The sequence below is a fragment of the Peromyscus californicus genome, unplaced genomic scaffold (assembly GCF_007827085.1).
Source record: "Peromyscus californicus insignis strain IS unplaced genomic scaffold, ASM782708v3 Scaffold_24__1_contigs__length_46423439, whole genome shotgun sequence".
Lineage (NCBI taxonomy): Eukaryota > Metazoa > Chordata > Mammalia > Rodentia > Cricetidae > Peromyscus > Peromyscus californicus.
The window spans coordinates 13,338,112-13,364,515 of NW_026294535.1; the positions used below are offsets into that span (position 1 = coordinate 13,338,112).

At 46.4% G+C, this 26,404-nt stretch overlaps 1 protein-coding gene across 1 annotated transcript in view; it reads right to left on the bottom strand.

The window, feature by feature from the left end:
* Plxnc1 (plexin C1) overlaps positions 1 to 26,404 on the bottom strand; it is a 151,211-nt gene continuing 124,807 nt past the window's right edge. The window contains exons 22-31 of the mRNA XM_052753167.1: positions 23,035 to 23,212; positions 20,564 to 20,667; positions 10,695 to 10,749; positions 8,444 to 8,475; positions 8,247 to 8,354; positions 7,016 to 7,179; positions 5,366 to 5,513; positions 3,671 to 3,811; positions 3,509 to 3,583; positions 1 to 2,424 (exon numbers count right to left, since the gene is read on the bottom strand). Coding sequence (XP_052609127.1) covers positions 2,320 to 2,424; positions 3,509 to 3,583; positions 3,671 to 3,811; positions 5,366 to 5,513; positions 7,016 to 7,179; positions 8,247 to 8,354; positions 8,444 to 8,475; positions 10,695 to 10,749; positions 20,564 to 20,667; positions 23,035 to 23,212 — 1,110 coding nt within the window. The 3' untranslated portion in view covers positions 1 to 2,319. The remainder of the gene's footprint in view (positions 2,425 to 3,508; positions 3,584 to 3,670; positions 3,812 to 5,365; positions 5,514 to 7,015; positions 7,180 to 8,246; positions 8,355 to 8,443; positions 8,476 to 10,694; positions 10,750 to 20,563; positions 20,668 to 23,034; positions 23,213 to 26,404) is intronic.

Below are 26,404 nucleotides of genomic sequence, written 5' to 3' on the forward strand. Positions count from 1 at the left end.
TTGTTACATCAAAATGTTTATTTTTGGATATAGACATTTAAAACATTCATCTCCAAGAACAGCTTCAGTCAGGGTATACAGTAAGAAATAGACTTTAAATCCTAATACAGAAAAAGGAACAGAAGTCATTTTTAGATGCTGCTTTAGACACTAGTGTTAGAAAAAAAGTTTATAAATTAATTGTTTTGCACCAAAAATATGCAAAGAAACTTGAAAATAGATACTGTTTGTCATTTGCTTCTTGAGTTGCTGTTTAATATAGACCCAGTGACTGATTGTCTCCAGCACACATCTAATTTGGACCTTCTCTGCATTTGGCTAATGTGATCCAAACTGTGATCTAGATAGTGCTTTTCACTGGCGGTTTGACAAACACATACACGAGTGACTCTTCACACCACCTCAGTGAGGTAGGTTAGAAATAGTACACAGAAATTGAGGCACAAAGAGGGAAGTGATTTGCCCAAAGTTCCTAACTCCATACAGGACTCATGCCGTAGAGCTGGACAGGGACACCCTCGTGGAGCATTGAGTAATACTTAGCTAAAGCTGTGGCTGAACCTTTGAGTGTTCTGTTCCCCAGAGAAGGGAAAGTCTGTTGGGCAATTCTCGACCCTTGGCTCTCAACTCTCCTCCAACTTTTCTCTTAGGAAAGCCTTCACCTCTTTGAAGACTGTAGCAGCTTTAAATGGGGACCAGACCTCTCACCGTTCTACTTAGAAATAAAGTATTTGGTAGTTTTGAAATGTGTCCATTGGACAGACAATGGTCACAAGAAACAGGACTGGGAAGGTGCCTATCAGGACAGTAACGGATGTTGAGATGTTACCTCTCTTATACTTGATCGGCCATTAAGGAGCAAAAAGGATTGCATTTACCAAGACAAATTCCCATTTCATTCTAGATGGTCCATACAGTGCTGGTAAATAGTTCTAAGGAATGTGTGCTCAATGTTTTGTTTGCTGATTGAAAGAAAATTCCTTCCTACAGTGGGGGTTTGGAACAGCAAGGGTAAAAGGTGCCTGCCACAAGGGAAGTGAGGGTTCTCAGATTATACTCTTTACTTCTGTTTCATAGAAGGGAAACACAGTGGTATTAAAATTGGTCATGAGCAGCAAAAATTTGGGAATAAAAAAATCAGTAATAAAAAAGACTACATTATAACTGGATAGGAAATTCTTTGAAAACAAAAAGAGGCACGAAAAATGAGTATTTAAATCTTTCTCCTGTAAGGAATACTTTCAAAAAGTACATAGTAAGACTAAGATACCAAGTTGTACTAATATTTTCCAGGCCTTGGGCCTCAAATATATATTTATATATAATACTCCAATGTGAACAACAATTTGATGAAATGTAAAATGTATCTTTTATTTTAATCACACACAAGTATTTATAACCACAGGGTTCACCAGAAATCTAAAGCAAGGAGACACTAGCATAGAAATGTAAGATTACAGGAGCGACTTACACGTCCACATACAGTTCTGATCAAACAGAAGTAAGCCATGAACTCTTTGCTTACAATACCCAACATGTCCACTACCAGATACATGAAAAGATCAAAAAGGAACAGAAACGCACAGTAGGACAGAGTCTGGAGAAATGCTGTTGCATTTCAGTGAAACCCACCCACTCTCCTTGCTTTAGAGCTCCTTGGATGAGATGGAGGGAGTCGATGAGTGCAGCTGGCAACCACTGAAAAACACGAGCCCTTTCAACAATGTTGCAACACTGTTAGTTTTTGGTTTAAACACACACACTCACGAACGCTAAGTGTACACACTACCAAATTCTGCCTTCAGTTTTTCCAAGAAATACTGGGGAAAGTGAACGCTGCAGATCCTCAGGGTTGCCCTAACACCCCCACCTTGTTTCCAAATGACTCATTTCACATTTTGAGCATCGTTAGTACCCCCTGTCTTCTGCAGAAGTACAGTGTAGTCACAAGTGCTACATAGCTGTAGTTTTCCAACGAAACCACTTGGCTATCATTTGTGCTTAAGTGGAGACTGTAGTTACAATACCGACACTTGCTTACTGGCCCTGTATCCTCTGTAAACAAGGAGGCTGTTTGCAACAACCACTTCAGCTCTATTTACAGAAAGGGTCCCACGGCCTGCCCACAGGCACAGCGGTTGACAGGCTTTCTAAAAGCGGTACGTGTGCGTGCCTCGGTCTGATCAAAGACCGCGCTCAAAGTGGAACCACCCATGTGCAAACTTAAGAAATGAAGGACAAAGAGTAGCTCAGGCGGCCGGTGCGCTCCCAGGCTGTCTGAAGAACAGCTCTGTCAGGTGAAGCCAGGCCCCGGGGTGCTCACATCCACTTGCATTTCTTCTTCTCATCAAATAAGACTTTGACATGCAAGAGCTGTTTCTGCGCTTCTTCCAGCCCTCGCTCTCTTTCTAGTTTATTTAGAATCTGTTGACAATTAGAAGAGTTACCTTACATTAGAGTTTTAGCATGACAGTTCACAGTTCTGGGGGGCTCGCTCGCTCGCTCTTTCTTTCCTTTTTTTTTTTTTTTTTTTCTCATTCCTGATGCTATGAGTGGTAAAAATCTGTACGAAACAGAGGCCAGCATTTTCTTCGATCACTTCCATACTCACTTTGCAAGTTGTTTTGCTAAGTCATGATCACAGGATCAACAACACTTGGGCTTGAAATAGAAGCCGGCAAGAAATACCAACTCTTTGCTTACAAATATGGGGCCAGACTCCCAAGGCCCTGCTCTATGCATCCCGTGACAGCCATTCCAAGCACAGCAGGCATCCCTGGGCAGCCAGCATGCAGGCACGGATTCCTCATAATGCAGCAGGCAAGGGCATCCTGAGCAGAGATGGAGTCTCCCATCTCTTTCCCTCCCCTCCCCAGGGCTCCCCTTCTCACCCTTGGCAAGGGATGCTTATCACGTGTAAGGAGCTCATTGCCTCTACCCTACCTTAGCTCTTCACTTGATCTTCAAGGAGCAAATGGAATTGGTGAGCTATTCTCACCATTGACATGTGGATAGCCTGTCCCAGCATGACTGAGTGGGGGGGAATCAGGGAAGGGGGAATTAACATATATTTGGAAACAACGGATCCAGATTAAGGAGAATTAATCATAAAGGAGAATGGTAGTTCCTACTAATGGTCCTAAAAAGCCCGAATGAGAACACTGTTTTCTTGATAAGTTGCGTCAGTTAGTATATCATGATTTCACATCAGCATGGAAAACGGAAGCTAGGTGACTTAACAGGCTTAGCTGTCATTATTAGCAGACCACAATCAGACATAAACTGGCCCCATTTAACAGGGCCGTAAGTTATTCATCAAGGCTTACTTGAGTTATTGTGGCATTAGGCCCCATGAACTCCAGTTCAGGCTGGTCTAAAGGTGGGCAGTATGACAGACAAGAAGGCCAGCCTGTGCAGGGTCTAGCTTGGGGCCTCCCTTTCTGCCTATTTGGGATGGAGGACTACGCCCAAGTCCTTGTCCTGGGCTTGAGGGTAAATAAAATCTTACCTCATCAAAATACTTTACGATGTATTTGTAGATTTCTGTCAAGGCCACTTCTTCATTAAATTCATTTTCATGTTTCTAAAAGAAAGGCTTGTTGAGAGGCTCTGAAATACGTCTATTTTTGAGTAACCCCATTATAAGCTTACTTCTGCTTTTTAGTAATACCTTAGATTCCTGAGTTAAGAATTCTTCCATTTCTAAAGATGATAATGGAGGCAGATCCCTGATTGCTTTGTAATAAGATTTTACTTCCTCTTTGTAGGTTGGTATATCCTTGGCATAGAGAAGTTTATTAGTTGGTGCTTCCTGAAAAACAGCAACAACCACAAGAAGCATAAAAAGCCATGGGGGGCTTTATAATGGTGCAGTGTGACTGAACTTTCACAAGCAGTACTTCCTGCTAACAAGGCTTCAGGCAGTAGGCCTCAGTAAATGTTGACTGAGTGACTGACTGCCATCCAGATAGCTCTGGTGAGTCACTGTTATTTTCAGGCAGATTAAATGCTAATATATTCAGCCTTCCTCTCATAAAAGAACTAAAATTATTATTTTTACATGATTTTGAGTTACGGTAACAATGGAACTTATTTCAGTCATAGTTCATTACTAATGGTCGTTAAAAAGCCTGAATTAAAACACTGCGCTCATCCTCACCCACCAGTGAATTTTGGCATGTATAAAAGACTTGATTGTAGTTCTGATTGAGCCCTTTATATCACTAAAACTGGTAAGTAATTGGCAGTGGCAGATTTTCTAGCTTGTCCCTCATTTCATTAGATTATAAAGATCTTCCAGTTTCTCAGGGAAGCACATGGTGGCTCTGAGGTCTGACTTGCAAAGATTCCTTGGCAATTGGAGTGGTGTTATGGAAGTATAGTAGTGATAATATGTAAACCACTAGATGAAGAAATCATTATAAGCAAAATTTTAAAAAATCTCAGTGAAGACAGGCGAATATGATTAGACTAATGTCCTACTATGTTTTTCAAGAGTTTGGTGACTGAATCAGGGGCTGGGTGAATTATTCTGAAGGCTTCCTACTCTGAGATAGTTAGTCCTGAGAAGTGCTTGTCGGGTCTTAAGTGAATCCTGCAAGTCGCATGACCATCCATTCAATAAGCATTTATTTATCCAAGTAGCACTCGTAGACATCAAACGAACAGAGATGAAGGTGACCGGTCTCAGCCTTTGAGAAGCTCACAGTGCTGTTGGCCAGAGAATGCACAGCCTGAATGTGATGTGAAGAACCACTGACAGACGGCAGGGGAGGCCTGTAGCTGGACCGATGAGCGCTTGCCATTGTGTTACTTTGTGATAACAAGATCTGTGACCTCTCTGCACCCCGAATTCCTCATGTATCAAATGGGAATCACAGTACCTGAAGGATTAACTGAGCTGTACTGAGAACTCAGTAAGTGATGTCTTCAAAGGCTACTTTTCCTACGAGCACACGCATTTTAAGTAGGGGAGACCCTGGGGAAGTTCATAGACACAGTCAGACAGATCTGGTCTCCTGCAGTTCTTCATATACGTCAAGAAACTGTGAGGAATGAGACACTGGCAGATGAATGGGTAGCATTTCCCAAACAGGACTGAGGCCAGTCAGCAAAGATGCCAGTTGTAGGAAGACATGCACCAAGAGAGCGAAAAGGAAGAGTTAGGGGGCGTGGGCAGCAGGGCCGTGGGTGTGGGGTGGGAGGCATCGCCGTCCAGCCGGGGGCAGGGGCTGAAGAGGCAGGAGTAAGAAGGGAAGAGAAGGGAGCGAAGGCAGGTTTTGCAGGAAGAGGGGGGTCGAAACATGAGTCTCCGGAAGTGATTTTCAGGGGTATGTATGTATCAGAAAGCAAAGCTGGGCCTTACCTTCCCCAGTTGCTGTTCTGTGAGAGAAAAGGCATCCATGAAAGCCTGGGCAATCACTGACAAACAGCTGTCTATGTGTGGCGTCTTCTTAATGTCAAAGACAAACTGAGGATTCTTCAGGATGTTTACCCAGAAGCGAAGAGGAAGGCTGTTCGAAGGGAAAACAATCTCTTCTCAGGCGGGACTGTTAGCAAGTGGGCCGCTCACCAGTTTGTAAATGAGTGTGTGTGACCTTGTCACTGAAGTACGGGCAGCAGGCGGCAACCTCGCTCAGAACCAGGAAGGGTAATCCAGCGGTGAGTGGAGGGCGGGCTTAGAGAAGTCAGAAAATGGCCCTGGACAAGGATTTCCCCACATCTGGGTTACCCGAGATGATGTCACCCACGGGAACTCCCTCACAGCTGTGCTGCCTGACCTCTTCAGTCCCTCTGTGTGGCACTCTGCTCTAAGTCACTGACTCTCACCTGGGTCATTTGCCCCCAGGGCCTGGTCCTCTTCTACCACAGACTCAGATCTTGTCACTCCTCTCTTAACTGTCTGTCCCTCAGTGGAGTCTCCTCTCCGCCACTCGTCAGACTGTTCATTCCATCTCCCCCGGGCCCTTCGCTGTCCTTCACTACACCAGGGAAGTTCACACTTGGAGGATTTTACTCTGCTCCCCTGTCCCACACAGTCATGGTTATAGCCTCTCTTCATCCAGGAGGGTACAAGCTCCTCTGAAGCCTCTGTCCACCCTGTCCTGCCACTTTTACCCTCTTCCTACCTTCTGCATGGCACACATCACCCTCTGGTGCACTTCAGTGGACACAGACCATTCCCCGTCTCTACCCATCAGAATGCAAATTTTGTGAGGACATGGGTGTGTTTCATGCATTACTACCAAGTGCCCAACAATAGGCACAGTGTAGGCAGTTAAGTAAATATTGGTGTATGAACTTGAGAAGTGCTCCCTACATCTCTGTTTGCAGCTCTGGCCTAGCTGCCTACCACATGGCTGCTGGGGTTCTCCATGGCATGGTCTCTCATGGCTGGGGTGTGGAGTAGCAGGGCCTGGGGGATATGAGGCTGGGACTGAGGACAGGACTGACCAAGGGCTCTGGAGCTTCACCTTTACTACTTGCTAGCGTGTGGAGGGGGTCTGAGCTCCCATGAGACATTCTATTGCGTCATGACCGGGTCTTCCTAGCTGAGGCGCAAAGCATTTCCAATAGAGGCGATAAGCTGTAGTCCTCTTTGAGGCGGTATTAGCCTAAATGGGGATATCCGGCTCCTTAAAGGAAAATGCTAAATAACTAACATCAAAACCCCTGGGTAATTCTCACGAAATCTACTCTACAGATGACAAAAGCGTGAACTACTTCTATCTGGAATCCAAATAGACACACAGCTTGAAAATTGTAAAGCAATTACTGTAGGCACAATAACAGTTTCTCTAATAAAAAGAACAGGATAAACCATAAAACACTAATTTCTCATTCTTTGCTAGTCTAACATTCTAGATAAATCTTTTCCATGCATTGAAGGTAACAGAATATTGTTATTTTGTCCTCTAGACTAGAAGTCAAACCTTGAGATTCTGATACGGTAACTGTGTATTTAAGATTCCGCCCTAGGTTCTGAAAAACAGTCAGTAATCACCTACATCCCCACCTGTTTGTTTTCCAAATATGTACAACATCAGGATCTGTGATCTTTTTGTTTTCAGCTTGGGCATCCAAAAAGTCAAAGAAGTATTTTATAGCAAATGGGGCCCTGCTATTGGGCAGACTCCAAATGCTTCTGAAGAGTTTCTCCAGCACAGAGTGGATGGCCACCTGGAAGACAAAATGGGAGGCTGAGAGTCAGGGTGCTAGTTTTGAAAACCTAATGGAAAAGCCAGCTCCAAGTTAAGAGCAAAGGAAGATGAGAGAAAGGCCAACGTGGGCCGGGACAAGGGTCCGGAGAGTCTGTCCACGTTTCGACTTGGTGCATGAACGTGTGGATAGCAACGCTGTGTAACCAGCAGGGAGATGCAGTGTCCGGTGGAGAGCTGTGTAGACAGACAAGCCACGGATGTTCTGCCTTTGTTACGTGCAGCCTGGAAAAACTCGGTGATAACGCTTTGCTGCTAGATTTTCTTCCTGTTGCATGCATTTCCGTCTCAGGGTTTAAATGGGGACTTCCCAGAGCAGTTGAGTTTTTTCTCAAAAACAAAAGGAAAGCAGGGCTCTCTGGGAAAGCTGGAGAATCAAGAGGTGCGGGCACTCACTCCGCTGCCTGCCACACCCATCTACTCAGGTCGAAGCAGATTTGCTGGAGAAGCTTACAAGGCTGGGGGACAGTGACAGTTACAGTAGTGGAGCAAAAATCCAGACATCCGTTAACCTGCTCAACACTAGATGCAGTAAGATCTGCTCCCGATTTGGCATTCCACTGGCTTTCCCATCTAACACCTTTATAAGTGAACAGAATTCTTGAATCTCAAAAGAAAATTTTTAAAAAAGGCAGTAAGATTTACTAGGTTAATCGTCACAGATTTCCCCCCTCTTTGATTTGCAATTCAAAGGAGTTTTATTGCTTATCTACAATAACAAGTAAACAAAAAGGAATAATTATGCTGTCAGCCGAAAAACCAATAGTGAGATGGTGGGTAAAGGAACAGAACAATAGTCAGTGCCCTGATTGAAGATGCTGCAGAAGAAATCTGTAAAGTGCTTCTCTTTCCAGCTTATAAAAAGAACTGAAGGGGGGTATAGGATGTGTCTACAATTTAAACTTTCATTTTGCTTTGCTAGAAGGCACAAGGGATTTGTAACATTTTCACACTTGAGCGGAAATTAAGCTGAACACATCCCATACCCCCAAGGTAGCCATGAAAGCGCGCCGGGAACAGGAAGTGTACCTTGGTCGAGAGCAGCTTTGTCAGATACATTTCTTTGACTTTGAACTTGTGTTTCCCTCGATGTCTCTTTCCTTGCACGACTTGGACTGCTTCAGAATCTGGTAAGATCTAAAAAAGAAGACAGCGGAAGCGTTTACCCGAGGAAACTAGAGAAGGCGTGCAGGTCGGTGGACAGCGCAAGACAGCCCGGCACTCACCAAATGGCAGTGGTCATCTGAGTATTCCACATCTGCGCGCCAGAGAAAGGGAGAGAAGAGAGAGCCCATTAAAAACACAACCACGGACTAATTGGCCTCCACAAAAGCCCCTTTGTTCTCTAAAGCAACAGCGGGGCTCTTCACTGCTGCGCCTTTTCCTCTGCTGCACCTGAACGGTGTGAAAAGGGGGGCTAGGGGCTGGAGTGGCAGCGGGGTCCCTTTCCCTGCAAGTGTTAGAGCAGAGGCTGAGTAGACACTTCCTGGGGACGGGGAGGAGGGGTTCCAGCCTGTCACTCAGCAGAGAGACCCCTGTGTGCCAGGCCTGCAGCTAGGATTAAGCCAGCCATGTTCGGCTACTAATTGCCCAATTACTTAATTTCCGTGAGGGAGAACTATGTAAAAAGGTGCCAGTCTGAGTCTAGACTTCTTTGAAGAAGGGCTATTAGGGATGAAGCTAAATAAATGATTAGCCTGGTAAATGGGAGGAGGTGGTCCAGGGTGGGAAGGAATGTGGGCCCCTTCTAAGGTAGGGCAATGTGTCCAACTCAGAAGGCAAGCAAACCGAGAGGCACAAAGCAAGGGGATGTTTGGGAAGAGGAGGAGAAAATGGAGGGCGACAGGTGAAGGCCCTGAAGATGCACGGGACTAGACCGTCTAGAAATGCTACTAAAATTAAAGCAATTAAGAGGAAGGGGAAATAGTCCATTGAAGATCAACCATAGGCTAGTTAGTAAGAGGAGTCTGATGGTCATAAAGCACCAGTGACAGGCTGTCCTTGAGGGAGAGGGAGAAGACGAACAGATACAGCAGGTTGGTGGATTTGGTGCTGGATGTTGGAGTTAGAATTCAATGAAGGGCAAGGCAAAGGACTGACCTAGCCCCATAGCAGGAGTTCTGTGTGGTGGTTAGAGCTTTGGGGAGAGAAGGAGCCCTCTGGAGAACAGTGTTAAGTGCTTGAGAAATCAGTAGCAGTTGGCTTTATCAAGTTCAACACCATGAATTCATCCAATCTTTTTTATTTGTTTGGGTTTTTTGGTTTTTTTGAGACAGGGTTTCTCTGTGTAGCCCGGCTGTCCTGGAACTCGCTCTATAGACCAGACTGGCCTCGAACTCAAAGAGATCCATCTGCTTCTGCCTCCCAAGTGCTGGGATTAAAGGTGCGTGCCACCACTGCCAACGAATTTGTCCAGCCTTAACTGGGCTGCTGTGTGCCATTCCTATGGCTGCCTGGCTAACAGTTGGGTCACCCAGGGCTGGGATTGGCACAGAGGGGAAGGAGTCACGTATCAGTAGGACAGAAACCAAATAGGTGGTTCTCGGCCACAGTGGATAGGGAGGGAGGGAGCGTGCTTGTGTCCCATGAAGAAATCAAGCCTAAGGTCCTGCTACTCAGCCCTCACAACAGCGGGCTCTTCTAAAGGCCCAGTCTTTGAGTCTTACAGGCCACAGCTCTCTCCTCGCCCTCAGTGATGCCATTTTCCTTGTGCCACAATGACAGCCATTCTACAGGGTGGTTTCGTGTAGCCCAGTGTCGTGACGGGAGGTGGGCCCTGCCAAAGGGATGTGGTTCCGCAGACTAGATGCTGAGTCTAGGGTCCCCTATTGGCTCAAGAATCACAATGCCCTGCCGACAGTGTATGCACAAAGAGAGCCCGCTGGGAAGAGGCCCCCATCCAGGGCTAAGGATAGACCCCCCCCCGCACAGGACCAGCAGATTTTCTCAAGGCGTTATCAGTGCTCTCCTGTCCCACAGCTGCCAGGAAGACAGACCAGCTTGCCGACTCTCCTGTAAGACTCCCGTCCCTGCTGTCTGGGAAGTCCCCAACGCTAACACACTGCTCTCTTGGATATTCTGCATGGATTGTCTTGCTTGCTCGGCCTGTCCAGGGCAGTGTGGTTATCTGCAAGCGGAAGCTCGGATGCAGGGCGGCCTCTTCTGTTGGTGCCCATCCTAGGGAGGAGGACTTGGAAAAAGCTGAGAGGGCGGAGGCTGCCCTGTGTTGAGAGCTGCTGAGAGCCAGCAACTTGCCCTGTGCCGGGCCTTCTCTACCAACATGGTTAGTTTCCTTCCCTCTTGCAGAACTCAGGTTCTTAGGACTAGAAACAGATTAAAATGGCTTTTCTCAGCTTCCCGAGAATTACATAGCAACAACTCAATCATATCTCTGTGACAGCATGTCTAAGAGAAGGAAAAAGCAATGCTTCATAAAGCTTAGTGAGAACAAAAGGTTAACACTATTGTATTGGTTACCTGAAGTAAAATTTGCTATCTTCTTAAAGACTTTTATAGTGGATCCATTTGATATCTGAAAGCAGAGATTAAAAAAAATATATGAGTTTTCAGATGTAATGGATTTCTCAACTTCAACTCAGGAATTAGACAGATCTTATGCTCTCTCACTTATTAAATATTTATCAAGAGCCGCTACATCCTGGGTACCGTGTGCAGGCTAGGGTTAGCCGGGTCACCAGCAGGACACTGTCCTCACAGGGCTCATGGTCCTGTAACAGCAGCACACAGGCAGCAAGATGCACTGAGGTCAGCACCTGTGACCTACATGGGATGGGAGCTGCTTCTGGGAGAGGGGAGGAGTAAACCATCTTCAGCCAGTCCCCTGCCTTACAGGTCAGAAGAGGCCTGGGTGACTCTCCTGCCCCCCTACTCCCCAGGTTTCTCATTATCAATTGAATGCTTGTGTACCCTCCAAATATATATGCTGAATCCTCTTAATATAGTGGCATGAGGAGGTGGGGCCCTTGGGAAGCAATTACATCATAGAAGCTCTCAGAAATGGGGATTAATGCCCTGCCCACCCCCGTCCCCACTACCCAAGCAGCGCATAAGGGCACAGTGAGATGACAGCTCTCTGAATCAGGAAGAGGCTTTGACTGCTAGCTCTGTGTCTAGTGGAGCATGACCTGGGTGTCTCTGCGCCAGAGCTGTGAGAAATAAGTACTTGTTTGAGTCCCCAAGTTGATCCATTCTGTCAGCATCAGAACTGGCTCAGACAGTAGAGGTAAAGAAAAGTTGAGACAGGTTTCCTCAGACTAGCATCTACAGCTGTAGCCAATGACAGAACAGCTGCATGTCCAGGTCTGTACTCAACGGTACAAGTCCTCCTGGTTCACAGTAAGTTAGAAAAACACTGTAAAGGAACAAACCGTTGCTACATGCCACGCGATGAATCTCACACTCCGTGGGGCCAGAGAGTCCAACACAAAAACAATACTGTGGGGTTTGACTGTTCTCACAGTCCAAACTGTGGTATCAGACATTAGAGAAGAAAGCGGGGCTGGTGATCAGGACGGACCAGAAAGGGCTTCTGGGCCTTGATCTGTGCCAGATACAAGGTGTGCTCACCAGGTGCCCCTCTTCTAATGTGCTTAGGATTGTTCTCTTCCAGTTAGAGAAGTGCACGTGCTTTCAACAAAGTCCTCCAAATGTAAGGGTAGCACACTGGGAGTGCTCAGCAGACACGGCTGTTTTAGTTAGGATTTCCGTTTCTGTGATGGAACACCGTGACCCACCGCACCTTGGGAAGGAAAGAGCTTGCTTTGCGTACGATTCCATATCACAGCTTATCATCCAGGGAACCTGAGGCAAGAACTGAAGATACCCTGGAGGAGTGCTGCTTACTGACTTGCTCAGACTGCTTTCTTATATCATCCCGGACCACCAGTCTAGGGCTGGCACCACTCACAGTGAGCTGGGCCCGTCCACATAAATCATCAGTCAAGAAACTGCCCTATGAGCCAGCCATGGTGGCACATGCCTCTAATCCCAGCACTCTGGAGGCCAGCCTGGTCTACGTGGTGAGTTCTAAGACAGCTAGACCCTGTCTCAGGAAAAAAAAAAAAAAAAGAAAAGAAAATGCCCTACAGACTTGCCTACAGGCCATACTGGTGAGAAGTTTTTTCTCAGTTGAGGTTCACTCTTCCAAAACGGCTCTAGCTGGTGTCCAGCTGACATAAAACTAGCCAGCACAACTATTACTACACGTGTAACTATGGTCAATCCTATAAATAGGATTTTGTGTAAATGGACCGCACCTCCACCTACATCGTAACATTCTGAGGTCCTGAGAACTGCCACCCATCCGGTCCCAGGCAGTTGTCTCCTGTCCTCCCAGAGGCAGCCCCCTCTCTGCCTTCTTCCACTGGCTAGTTTTACCTGTTCTTAAGATCCAGACAACTGGATTCATACAATAGATACCTGAATGTTTGAAACTTTTTATGGATTTTTAAAAAAAGATTATTTATTACGTATACAGTGTTCTGCCTGCATGCCAGAAGAGGGCACCAGATCTCATTACAGATGGTTGTGAGCCACCATGTGGGTGCTGGGAATTGAACTCAGAGCCTCTGGAAGAGCAGCCAGGGCTCTTAACCTCTGAGCCCTCTCTCCAGCCCAATGTTTGGTATTTTTTAATGTGTGCCTTTTAGGGTCGCTATAAGGTCTGTGATGTTAATTTACTATACACTGTGCCTGTCCGTAGTACATCCCTTTTCCTAACTGTGTAATAGCCCATTATATGAATGTACTACAAAAAGAGCCATATGGTAAGGGAAATGTTAATACATGCAATGGTGCAGATTAACTTTACAGCTATGCCAACTGAAACAAGCCAGTTACAAGATCACATGTGTGATCTCATTTATATAAAATGCCCAGAACAGGCAAATTTATATAGACAGCTAGTGGTCTTTCTAAATAGGAATTATAAAGAAGACTGAATAGTGATGAGTATCTCTTAAAGGTGATGAAATAGTCTAAAATCAGATTGGATGGCACACAGCTATGAACAGACCTAAAACTAGTGAGTCCTGTAGCTAGAGTTTTCCTGCCTGGCCCACAGTCAGGACGAATCTCTGTCACCCGCCAGTCCCACAGCTGCTCAGACCTGACCAAGTAAACACAGAGACTTATATTGCTTACAAACTGTATGGTCGTGGCAGGCTTCTTGCTAACTGTTCTTACAGCTTAAATTAATCCATTTCTATAAATCTGTACCTTGCCACGTGGCTCGTGGCTTACCGGCATCTTCACATGCTGTTTGTCATCACGGCGGCTGGCAGTGTCTCTGACTCAGCCTTCCACTTCCCAGCTTTATTCTCCTCCTTGTCCCGCCCACACTTCCTCCTGCCTGACTACTGGCCAATCAGTGATTTATTTACCAACCAATCAGAGCAACACATTTGCCACACAGACCATCCCACAGCAGAGTCCCACGTTTTAAATAGGTGAATTTTGTTGGTTTGGGTTTTTTGCTTTGTTTTGTTTTGTTTTTTGCCTGGTGTTTGAGACTGAACCCAGAGCTTTGTGCTTGCCAGGCAAGTATTCTATCACCAAGCTACATTCCTCACTCTAAATATGTGAACTTTGAGGAACATAAACTATATATAACTCAGAATAGTTCTGTCAAAAAAAAAAAAGTCTCAGGTTTTAAATGTATAGGTCAGTAGATAAATCATGCAGTCATGCTAATGCCGTGTCTCTGCGTGGCCTCCTCTAGAGATGCAGTCCAGGACTCTCACTCTGAGGCCTTTTGGAATCAAGGATCCCTGGGCCAAATGGCCCTTCAGGGGGGTTTCCCTCATAACCAGGTGGCTTGCTCCTTGGAAAAGACCAGTGCAGTAGCAACCTTCAGACAGAAGAAGACACAGATGCTGAGTTGCAGAGGACAAGCAGGGGTTAAGAATGCATGGTTCTGAAGGAGGGGCTGGTGGAGAGGAAGCAAGTCAGGGACAAGCCCCACCTTCCCCCAGCTGTGTCCTGAAGAGCAACTGTCACTTTGAATCCAATCGGCTAAGTGCCTTTCCTCTCCACTGTAAAGCCCTCACAAATTTGGACCTGGCCTTCCCTGGTTTGGAAGAAAGGAGACTCTTAGAATCGCTCCTTGGCTTGTTGCACATTGCTTATCGAAACGTACAGGCCTCCCTGCTAAGCACCACAGGGTAAACACAATCTCCTTCGGGTGACACCCACAGAGGAAGAGCCAGCTCTCCAGAGGCCCCAGACACAGCTGTCCCGCCAGTTGTGTCCAGCCAGCCGCTCAGTTTAGGCGAGAGGCCTCCCACTGCTGGTGTTCAGGACATCTTGTGGGAAGAGGGGGACTCTGGGCACAGCTAGCAGGCCATCAGGCCTCAAAGCAACTCCAAGTGTTAACTCTTCCTGAGCTCTTGGGCTGCTGTTATTACCAAGCATCTTCTTTCTCTTGAGCCTTTCATTGCCTTCTGACTGATTTTTCAATTCTCCATATTTGATGCAATTAAAACAAATGCCCCATGTAGGCATCCCCACAGCAATACTCAGACACCACGCTTCTAAGAATGTGTGAACACAGTTACAAAATTCCCCCCCAACCAAGAGCTGGATGTACTGATTTTAAGCCAATAAATATCCTTTTATAAAAGGAAGCTGGTGATTCATTCTGGGTAATTGTCAAAGAATGAATCCCAAATGGATCCTGTTGAGTGTTGAGCCAATACTCTGCTACTGTCAGACGCTTTGTTTTGCCAAACCGAGCACCCTTTCCTCTATAATCACAAACACCACGGATGGGCCTTCTGATAAGGAACGCTGCCAAGAGTTCAAATGTCTTTTCAAGAGCTGGCAACTCGTGGCTGCTGGCACTGTGCACAGGCATTAAGATAGTGTAGATGCAGCTTGTACCAAGGAGATTTTACTCCGAAATTATCTTCCAAGAGCTGGTGTAGAAGCATTTTATTAGTGGATGAGTTGGATGTGTGTGAGCATATTTCTGACTTTCACAGCTGCTCTAGGGCTGGAACATTCCAACCCCATGTGATGCTTTAACACTATTACAAGGACAGAAAACTCATTTGCAGATGTTGGGGGGAAACAGGTTTCTATTTCCTCTTCTCAAGTCAGCTGTTGCCACGTTCAGGCGACAAACGCCCATTTGAAAAGTGCCATGGAACCCAAAGGGTTAAAAACACGGTGGCTGTTCTGTCCTAGGAGCTCTACTTCCCACAGAGTACCACACCCCTTCTCTTGTCCTCCTGTGAGGCAAGGAGTATCTTCTGGGCCCTGACTTTAGGGATGAAAACCAAATGAAACCAAGGGAAGATTAATGCCACTAGATAGATCTGTAGTAGGAACATGTCTCCAGCCCAGAGCAGAATAGGTGTACAAGACAATTTCAGATGAAATCCTCCCCAGACTTAGAGTGTTCCACGATGCCCTGTGACATGGCTACCCCTTCCCCAGTGATGCCAGCCTGAGCTAGAATGAGACTTGTCATCAGCATTAGAAGTCGTGGCCACACAGGGATGAAATGGACACATGTCAACAACTGAAAGCCATGCCTGGAATGTAGTAAACTATTGGAATACTTGCCTAGCACGCATGAAGTCCTGAGTTCGATCCCAGTACTCAGGAGAAGCAGGGAGATTAAGAGGTCAACTCGTACATAGGGAGTTGGAAGTCAGTTTGGGCTACATGAGACCTTGTCTCAAAACAAAAACTAATAAAAACTCCTAAAATAAATCTGTGCATAAATGTGAGATATCTTGGTGGCTTCTTGCCAAAATATCATAGGTTTAGTTTATCCCCTATAAGACAACAAAAGGAGATCAAAGGGATACAAATTGGAAAGGAAGAAGTCAGACTTTCACTATTTGCAGATGATATGATAGTATACATAAGTGAGAAGTCAGAGAAACATCACCCTTTACAATAGCCACAAATAATATAAAATACCTTGGGATAACACTAACTAAACAAGTGAAGGACCTGTTTGATAAGAAATTGAAGATATCAGAAAAGGGAAGGATCTCCCATGCTCATGGATAGATAAGATTAACATAGTAAAAATGGCAATCTTACCAAAAGCAATCTACAGATTCAATGCAATCCCTATCAAAATCCCAACACAATTCTTCACAGACTTGGAAAGAAAAATACTCAACTTCATATGGAAAAACAAAAGACCCAGAATAGCTAAAAGAATCCTGTATAATAAAGTAACCTCTGGAGGCATCACCATTCCTGACCTCAAGCTCTACTATAGTGCTATAGTAATAAAAAGAGCTTGGTACTGGTATAAAAACCGACATACAGACCAATGGAATCGAATTGAAGAACCTGACATTAATCCACGCACATATGAACACCTGATTTTTGACAAAGAAGCCAAAACTATACAATGGAAAAAATATCTTCAACAAATGGTGCTGGCATAACTGGATGTCAACATGTAAAAGATATAACCTGAGTGAGGTAACCCAAACCCAGAAGGACAAACACGGTATGTACTCACTCATAAGTGGATTCTAGATATAAAGCAAAGAACAATCAGACTGCAACCCACAGAACCAGGGAGGCTACATAGTAGGTGGGACCCTAGGATGACTGTGGCTTATAATAAGTTTTGGTTTTACTCAATTACTGGGCAGGCCTCAATGAAACATTTCACTATTAGGGTAAGAATGTATACTGTATCAAGCTGATAATAGCAAAATAAATAAATAAATACATACATAAAAATGAAAAATAAAAAACAACGGCCTCTTTGTTGGCTTCATAAACCGACATCTAAAGGCGCCTTTCCAGGTAGTCCAGTCTTTTTATTTAAAAGCAGAGATGAAACTTGACCACAAGGACCACTGATCTTACCTAACAGCTCATCCGAAACATCTCTGAGAGCTATAAATGTCCTCCGGATGGCTAATTTGGGGTCACCCGTGACCACTTCCGCACTAGCACACAGTATTCTCTCTCTCCTCCCTCCTCAAAACAAGATGTGTGATCTGTAGAGAAAACGTCCTGCCCCACAAAACACCTGTCTTGTAGCCTCTGTGCTACCTCATGGCAGGGTGTGACAATGTGGCCCAGCAGAAGGTCACAGTGGGGTGCTGAAGGAGAGAGAGAGAGAGAGAGAGAGAGAGAGAGAGAGAGAGAGAGAGGGGAAGCCTAGACTGCAAGCATGCCTCCTCAGGCTACCCTGATTCTCCCAGTAGGATCCCCTTCATAGCAAACACCCCGAGCCACAGCCAGTTAGGGGAGTGTCTGTGAGGGTTTAATTATAGAGAGAAAGATGCTGCTGGTCTTGTGTTTGTAAAGACGTTGGCTCACGTAACCCCTTCTCTGCACAAGATGGAACGACACGGGAGCAGAAATTTGCTGTCCTCTGTGCGCATCTCATGGAAATGGAGATAATCCTTCTGGTCTAAAAGCATCGGGCTGTGGTGAGCATTCATGGAGCCGGCACTGCGGACAAGGCTGGGTGCTGACCGCCACTGTGGCTGCCACAGAAGGCCATTGTCACCAATGCTGGGAGTTGGATTGGAAACCGTTCAGTAGGTTGACAGAGTAGCATCATTAGCTTGGGGCTCTGGGGACAGCATCCAACCCTACATTCTGTACACAGTGACCCCTCTAGTACCCCCAGAGCAGATGTCCAGCAGAGATCGGCTACACCCTATCGCTCCGCTCACAAAATGAAGTGAAGGAAGCTGCGCCTCGTACTCCAGCAGCAAAGACTGTTTAGACAGGAGGAGGGACTGGCCGTCACTGACGATTAACTTTAAAGCCTAACTAATTTGGACTAATTGGGGGAGGTAAGTCTGAATCACTTAGAACTCTGAATTAGACCCTATTTTTAAATGAAATATAGTTGTCTTTTTTTTCCTTTCAGGCACATACAGTGACTCAAACTAGGGTGCTTTAGTAAATGAATAAGAGTGATAATTAGCATCTTGTCTCTTTGGAGGGAAAAGCAAGTACTTGAACATGGTTTTCTTTAACGAAAGGGCAAAAGCAGACGTCAGCCCAGCCCTCTCCAATTATCCCAAATTCCAAATCTGTAGAGGCGCTATTAAAATCAAGGGCAGAGCCAGGCAGCTGAAGGTAGGGCACATGCTTTTCTTCAGCTCAGTCCTTAGGAACCCAGGCTTCGGGACGGGTCCAGGTCTACTTAGGGAGCATGGCCGGCTGACCTCCCTGGGTCCCTCCTCCAAGCTCTGCATTTATTTGCCTGGTGGCTTATCTTTTTAAACATAAGCAGAATCCGTTAAGCCCTCATGTCCTAGCCTTGTCATTTATTACCCCCAGGCAGCAACACTGGGCTATGAGGCCAATAAATCATCAGGACAGGAAGTGACTACAGGCCGGATTAATTTCATTATCATCCTTAAGCAGATAGGTGTCTAGTACGCCGATGTCTGCAGGAAGAGTGATGTTCTGGCTCTCCTGACAGGCCGCCTGGGCCTTGCCGACAGCTGTATGCTGTTTTCTCTGCTGGAATGACCTGTCCTGCCTGTCCTTATTGAGGGTAATAATAAGTGGCCACCCCCTCTCCTCAGGGTCCACTCAGTGCCATATGGTTGTAGAGAAGGTGAAACAGAGATAGGACAGAGGAGGCTCATTGGAGCAACGCCACAACTCTAGCCAAGAGCACTAAGAAAAGGCACAGCAACACCTGGACCCTTTGGGACACCGGACCAACTTGCCTCACAGACCCAGGGAGAGGAGATGGTCTAAAGCCCAGAATGCATAGTGATGCACAGTAGGACCCCTCAGAGACTTTTTACCCATGAGCCTCCTACCCACTTTCATCCCTTGGGAGCTGGCCATTGCCACCCAGGAACCCATACTGAGAAAACTATGGGAACTTTGACCAAAACCCCCAAGCTAAGAATGCTAGGTTTGGCCAGGCGATTGTGGGTCAGGAAACCTGAACTGTGGGGGACTTACATGGGTGTAGGGCATGAGGCTCTGTGAAGTCTCCTCCAGAAGTAGCCACAGGGCCCCATGGGTAAGACAAAATGCAGGGGCAGGATGCTTCCTGCTCCTGACTATTTAGACACCTGCTCAGGAATGGTCTCGAGTGCACGCTGTCTAAGGGGGAAGCCTGGCCAAGTCCAAAGTCCATCTTGGTGCTTTTGAACCATTAAGTAGTTGCTCTCCTTCTGCCTTCTTTCCGAAAAAGCACCTCCCCTCCTGAGTGCCAGCCTGGACCCCCACTATTTCCATCCAGAGTGCCGGCCTGGACCCCCACTATTTCCATCCAGAAGGACTGCCGAGCCAACTGTGACCATTCACATTACCCCCATCTCTAGGGACACTGCTCTTCTGGAACTCTCCCACAGCTTCCAGTGCATCTCCCTATTTCCTGTCCATCACAATCAGTTTCTGAAACACAACTTTAGGCCCTCTGATGGCCCCCCTTGTCCTTGAGATAAGATATAAACTAGGCAGCTGAACAAGACCTGAGGGACGGCGGTTCCCCTTCCAGCTCCCTCCCACTTCTCTGGCTAAGTCTCCGGCTCAGTGAACCATCTATAACATAGGTTAGCAATGGTTCCTGCCTCACAGGGCTGCTGAAGCGATGGGACTAGCCAAAATTTAGTGAACGGCCGAGTCAGCCTGGGACCCAGAATGTTCTCACTAGCACAGTCCCTCCTCGGGTTCCGGCCAGTCTGAAAGCCTTCCTGTCCAACATGCCTGCTGTCTTTTTCCCACAGGTGGTGCTGACAACGGATCCCAGCCCCATCCTTCAGTCTCAGCTCAACTAGGGCTTCCACAGGAAGCCTCCTTAGATTCTCCAAGCTACAGCACTATTGTATCATAAAGTGTTACCTTTCCTTCCCTCCTGGGGGCTGCAGCCCCAGTTCTTAGCACATTAACAGACACTCAACAAAGATCTGGACCATCCGTTCAAGGCTGCTGAATGAATCCCAGTGTCTGTTTTCAGGAACTTTCCCTGCGTCCTGTCTGGTCACACCTAGGCTTCTCTGGCACTCGGGATTTGCACGCATGGTAACTCACCCACAGCTTCCCTAAGAACGCACTGCACAAGGCCAGACGGTCTTGCCATGGCAAAGTTTCTGACCTAAATGGCAAGATGGAGAATCGGACAGTCTTGTGAGGAAGGGGACATATGATGGGGACACCACTAGAGAGTGTAATGCGTGAGCTCTTCCGAATGAGCAGAGAAGGAGACTGCCCTAGAAGCAAGCAACCTGCAAACCATTCAGACATAGGGAATCTTAGTCTTGTTTTTTTTTTTTTTTAATGGGCTTACCTAGTACTAGAGTTATCCAATCCAATTAGGACTGTGGGTAAAGAAAGAGTTGGTGAGGCTGTCTCGGTCTTACCTCATAGTGGCCAATGGTGTTTAGCTTGGTTATTCCATCTTCAAGAATCACAGAGGAACTGTCAATGTCCAAAAGTTCTTTCTGTCGAGTTCCCACCTGAAGCTCTGAAAAAGGGGGAAAAGGGCTTTGGTTCCCTTCTAAAGTCACAGTTAAGAGGAAAAAAAAAGTTGGGTGCTGCCTGCCCAGTTACTAAGTAAGTAAGCTTGAATGGGGTGGCAAAGCTTTGTTGGACGGGGTAGAGACAGCCAGCCAGACAAAGAGCTCTGGGTTTGCGTTTAGGGTTTAATATTTCAGAGCTGTTCCTGAAACATTATGCTGAGTCAAGTCTGGAAGTAGAGACCCTGAAGACAGAATCACCCATCATCCAAGGGACTAAAACCTTCAAAAAAAAAAACAACAAACCCCTCCGGTATCACCAATATGTGTGCGTGTTCATCCCCAGAGCGCAGTGTGAATTCTCTTCTCCGTGGTCCCTGCAGAGTCACTGTATACTAACCCACCAGTCCAGCTAGCGCACCATAGTCATGACAGTCAGAAGGGAGCCACAGCTAAGTGTTGGCTTGGCTTGAATTTTTCAGTGTTTTATGAATTGTTAGGTTAGTAGCAACTCAATAGCATCATTTAAGTTGGAGGTTGCACAAAAAAATCTGGACTTTGGATTTCTCCTTTTAAAAACCTAGTAATGGGAGCTGGGGAAATGACTCAGTTGGTAAAGGCACTTGCCTCCAAACATGATGATCTGAGTTCTTTTCCCAGGACCCGCATGGTAGACGGCAGGAACCAACTCTCACATGTTGTCTTTATCTCCACAAGCGCAAGTGTGTGTGTGTGTGTGTGTGTGTGTGTGTGTGTGTGCGTGCGCGCACACATACACACGATAAATAAAAATGTAATTAAAATTGTTTTAAATCTAGCAATGGCCAGATATGGTCAGTAGCTCAGGCCTACAAGCCCAACATTCAGGAGGCTGAGGCAGGAAGATTGTCACAGGTTCAAGGTTAGCCTGGATTCAGTAGTGAGTTCTCGGTCAGCTAGGGCTATACAATGCTGAGACCCTGTCTCTTCTCCCCTGTCACCCCCCAAACCTGGTGACAGTGAGTCTGTAACAACCCACAAGGCAACTTCTGCAGAACCCTAATGGCTCTCTGTCTTAGATGACAAGTCTTTCCAGTTAGGTCAGGCTCTGCCATTTCCCGTTCCTAGGTGCGTATATGCCTGCTGTCCCTCTGGACGCAATGCCACCAGCTTGCTCTACCCTTACCTCTCAACCTCGGGGTTGGGGGAGGGACACCTGGTTGGCCCAAACCCAGGAAGGGCCTGCAGGCTCTGCTATGGACTTTTTGGCGGGAAAGATAAGAGCTGCTGGGCCGTTTTCCTGTGGTTATTAGGCTGGGTGTGCCCATGTCCTTTGTGGTCAGAGCCACACACTTGCAAGATAATGTTCAAGGCAAGTGAGCTGATGGTCGGGGTCAGGCTTCGGTTTCCTAGATGGGGCTGCCCCCTTCTGCTTCTCTCTAAGCAAAGGAGCTAAGCCCTCTTGAAGCTGCCAGGTACTCCAGGCCACGCAAGGGAACAAAAATGTTGGTGCCCAGAAGCGCCTAAGCAGCCTGCTTTCTCTGAAGCAGCCTGCTTTCTCTGAAGCAGGTATTGAAGTTGCTACACATTTGCATGGCCTCCCCCAAATTTCCTAGGCCTGCCTCCAGGCTTTTCTCAATGGTTTCAGCGGGAGGTTTGATTGGTGGGGGAGGATTTTAATTGCCTGCTTAGTGGAGGTCTACAACTGTACACGGAGAGGAGATGAACCTTGTTATGCTGTCTGTCACCGCCGCGATTCTGCCTTTCTTTCCTGTCCCATTATCTGCTCTAAAATCCCACAGCAGTCTCTTGGGAGGGCTGTGCAGAGCTCAACTTTAAAATGTTGATGAACATTTGAGAGAAATGGAGCCCTGTTAGCTTGCTCACACATATGCTCTCCTTTGCAGTATACCAATAGAGCCCGCAAATGAATTCATAGCAGATGCTGCTCCGTGTTGGGGGAGAACGGAGAACACGCTTAATGCGGGGTGCGATTAGCAGAGAGGAAGATGACCTTTCCAGCAGGCTGGAGTTAACGCTCTGCGGCTGAGCCGCCCACTAATGACACGCTCCGTATCACAACAAACAAATCAAATGCCAACGTGAAGAGCTACACGGACCGAGGGCACCAGGTTTACACCTTCCTGTACTTCTCCATGCAGGGTGATGCCGTGTGGTCCCAGGGTCAGCAGGCACGCTGGTTTACAAATACAGTGTTTTGAAAATGCCGTCTTGGAAGGGTGGTGCTTCCTGGGAAGAATCAAGAAGCACAAAAGAGAGCCAAGAAGTCCTTGGGTCCCCAGACACGCCCTCTGGGAAACACTGAGGCCACATAATTGTCACCCAACAGAAAGAAGGTAGGAGGGTGCATTGCAAGGCTCTGGAAGAAACCTTACCGAGACCAATTTCGTTGAGCTGAAGTCCATATGGAGAACCATTTTTGCTTAGGAATGCTTGGAAAATCTTGTCTTTGGCTTGGCCTATGGTATCACAGTCAAGAACGTTGACTGCAATATTCCGGCAGACATCAGCACTCTCGTTTTCTGGGATTTTTTCAAAGACGACATTTAATGCCTGCAAGAATACGAACAAACAGGATCCGAAGTCTATTAGGGAACTACAGCCTGAAAGGCATTCATAAAAGACACACGGCGAGTCCTACTAATACCTCTGACAGCACATTAGCAAACAGCGTATCACATTATACAACTCTAATCTTTTCTCGATAATCCATCCTTTTCAGGGATAATGGAAAGGAAAACAGAAAGTTAAAACACTCATTATGGAGCAAGCATTGAATAAATATATTGGAGAGGAAAATATATACATGCATAAAAATTCTGCAAAAAAAATAGTGATTTCTAATTTCTAAAAAAAAAAAAATCACTTGGAAATATTCCACAGCAAATGAGCGCAGACTGGTGATTATCTTTTTTTTATTAACAGAACCACAGTCCCAGAAGTGAAGGTCCAGGTGACAGGAAAGGTTATGAGGTCCCTGTATTGATCACACCAAAGAGGTCACTTTTTAATATGCAGCATTAATTATGGCAGCACTCATCTCCCCCTCCACTTTCAACATCTGCAGTCAGATGTTTCTCAGTCCTCATTAAAATACCAAGATCCCCACCCTGCACTGTTATTCTTGCATTAATTACATTCCCGAGACATTGCTAAGTTGTGCCAGTTAACATTCTCCTGGTGCAGCAAAGCCTCAAGATCTAACTAATGGGGAAGGAAGTCTTTGTGAGAAAACGTAGAGCCGGGAAATATTTTGAAAAATAATCTAAAAGCAATTTCGGGTTTACTCTGTCTCAGAACAAATACACAGATCTGGAAAACAAAAGTTTTACCTGCCACAGATCCTTGGGGGGGTGGTCAAGGGGGAGATTGATTCGGAGGTGAGCAAAGAGGATTTGGTAAGTAGTATAGCATGATTCAGAGTCTTCGGCACCCTTATCAGTGAGCTGGGGAGATTTGGGTACGGTGTGAAATGCACAATTTGCTAATTCGTAGAGGCCTGCCTTAATGAGCGAATGTAAAAGGGTAAAATTGTGGGTCCAGAAAGAAGTGAAAATCGGTTCTAACTGTGTACAGACTTTCATGTACAGATTTTAGGTCTGGTTAATTTTGGTGTGTGAGGTTTTTATTTATGTGCAAGTTTTCATAATAAAGTTTATCATAGAAATTTTAAAAAAGAAGTGAGACCACAGGTAATATGGAGAGTGGGGGTCCTTAGGATTACCGGAGGTGTAGACGGGGATGGGGAGTTAGGTCGGAGAGCTTGCCTAGCATGCAGGAGACTCTGAATTCCATCCCCTGCCATGCAAAAAGTAAAATGTGTCTAACGGCACCCCCTTTCCAATACTGTCACAGAGGTCAAGGAGAGTGTACTCAAGGGGTGCTGCAGGACTAAAAGATGATGGTGGTCATGACGGATCAGGTCCATATGATCACCACTGTGGCACTGGATTAGTATACATTCATTCGGAAGCGGAGCCTCGGTCCACACCGGCCAGAGCATGCACAGTGGGTGGTAACTGACTTTGGACAGTAACTGATGATGGATCGAATGGACATTACCCTTAGGATCATGTCTGGTGCCAGGGCCTGTGGCTCACAGATCCCCACAAGGTCATGTGACATCTGAGACTCTGGCAGGTTCTCAAAGCCATATATACTTTGGCACCTGTGTGTAGTTCTGAGGCCACTCTTGAGGCCTCTGCCCCCATCACTTACCCAAAGGTCCTCCCACCCAGCACTTTTACCTTGGGAGCTAGGATTTCAGTGCAGGCAGCAGTAAAAAGACAATCTTGTTCTGGGATCCTGCATAGAGTTCCGGGCCTCCTGATCACAGGGTGCTCCGTAAATGCCCTGAGTACTTTTTGGCGAGCCAGGATTCTACACACGTGTGGTCATTTTGGTTTATCGTCACGGAAGCTTCAAGAGGCAGTAATTTCAGTGAAGCTGAATAGGACTTTCCCAAGGCAAGAGAGTGGGACAACATCAGTGAGAAAGCAGTGCTCACCGTCCACTGAACTTGACAGGGACCAGATTCTTAACAGGCCAGGCTTTAGAACCAGGAACGTCAGTGTTCACAAGCCACCCAACCTATGGCACTTTGCTACAACAGCCAAGACTTAATATATTCCCTCTGTAATCCCATTTATGATACAATAGTTACTTTAGTCCAGTCCTAGCCAAAGGATTTAAACCCCCACACTAGTGGAATCTGAACTTGGGAGTTGACCCGTCGTCTCAGTGTGCTCCAGGTTAGGTCCCTGTCCTAGAATGGTGTCACTCCTGCCTGCTCTCTAGGAAAACCTTGTGTCCTGGGCAATCCAGCCATGAGCCAAGGGTTCAAAATGCTTCTCCCCTCATGAACAAAAAAACAACAAAATACCAGACAAAGGAGAATGCAGGGTCCCAGGTGAGTGGGACAGCTGCTGAGTGGACTGTCTAGAAGAATCCAACACGGTAAAGACTCATACCCAAACCCTCTCTCTCACTTCCCTTCTTTAGAGACACTGGGGCCTCTTGGCATAGAACAGCCAAGTGCATTTCAAGACATACTATTTTTTAATGGGAGAGGGGCACTGAGTGTCAAACTCAACATGAGGAGCATGCTAAGCACATACTCTATCAACGAGCTACACCTAGTCCCAAAATACCTTCTTGGCGAAGGTATATTGCTGTGACACCCCCACTTTAGAGTGAGAAAGTTGGGGCTCCGAGGGCTCAGTTAATTGCTCCAGGGACACAGCTTCTAAGTAGCAGTCTTTGCATAACTGCTGGGCTGGTCTCAGGGCTCGCTGAGCTAGGGTGGCCCCCCTAAGCTTCAGTCCATCCTCCTGGGGCTCTGATGCATCCAGGAACCCCTCCTGGCCACCAGGAACCCCTTCTCTTGGACCAGCTGTAAGCAGAGCCCTTTACCAGGGCCCCCGTTCGTCATACATGAAAGCTGGGCAGGGCACTCAGGAGTAAATCCTGTCCCTGTGGGCAGGTCACTCTCTTTAGTCATGGCTCTTCATGTCAGGAGTAATGGTGTCAGAGGTACTCCACAGTGGCTTCCAAGATAAAAAATGAATGGAGAACACCCTTTAATCAGAGCCCCAGCCATCCTGGCTCATGAAATAGTTTCATTGGCATTTACAAAATACCATTCTGTTGCTACCTAAAGGGCACCATTGTCTTTACCAATAACACCTCTTTATAGGCAATAAATGTTCTTAAAAACATAACCAAAAGGAAAAAAAAATACCTTAA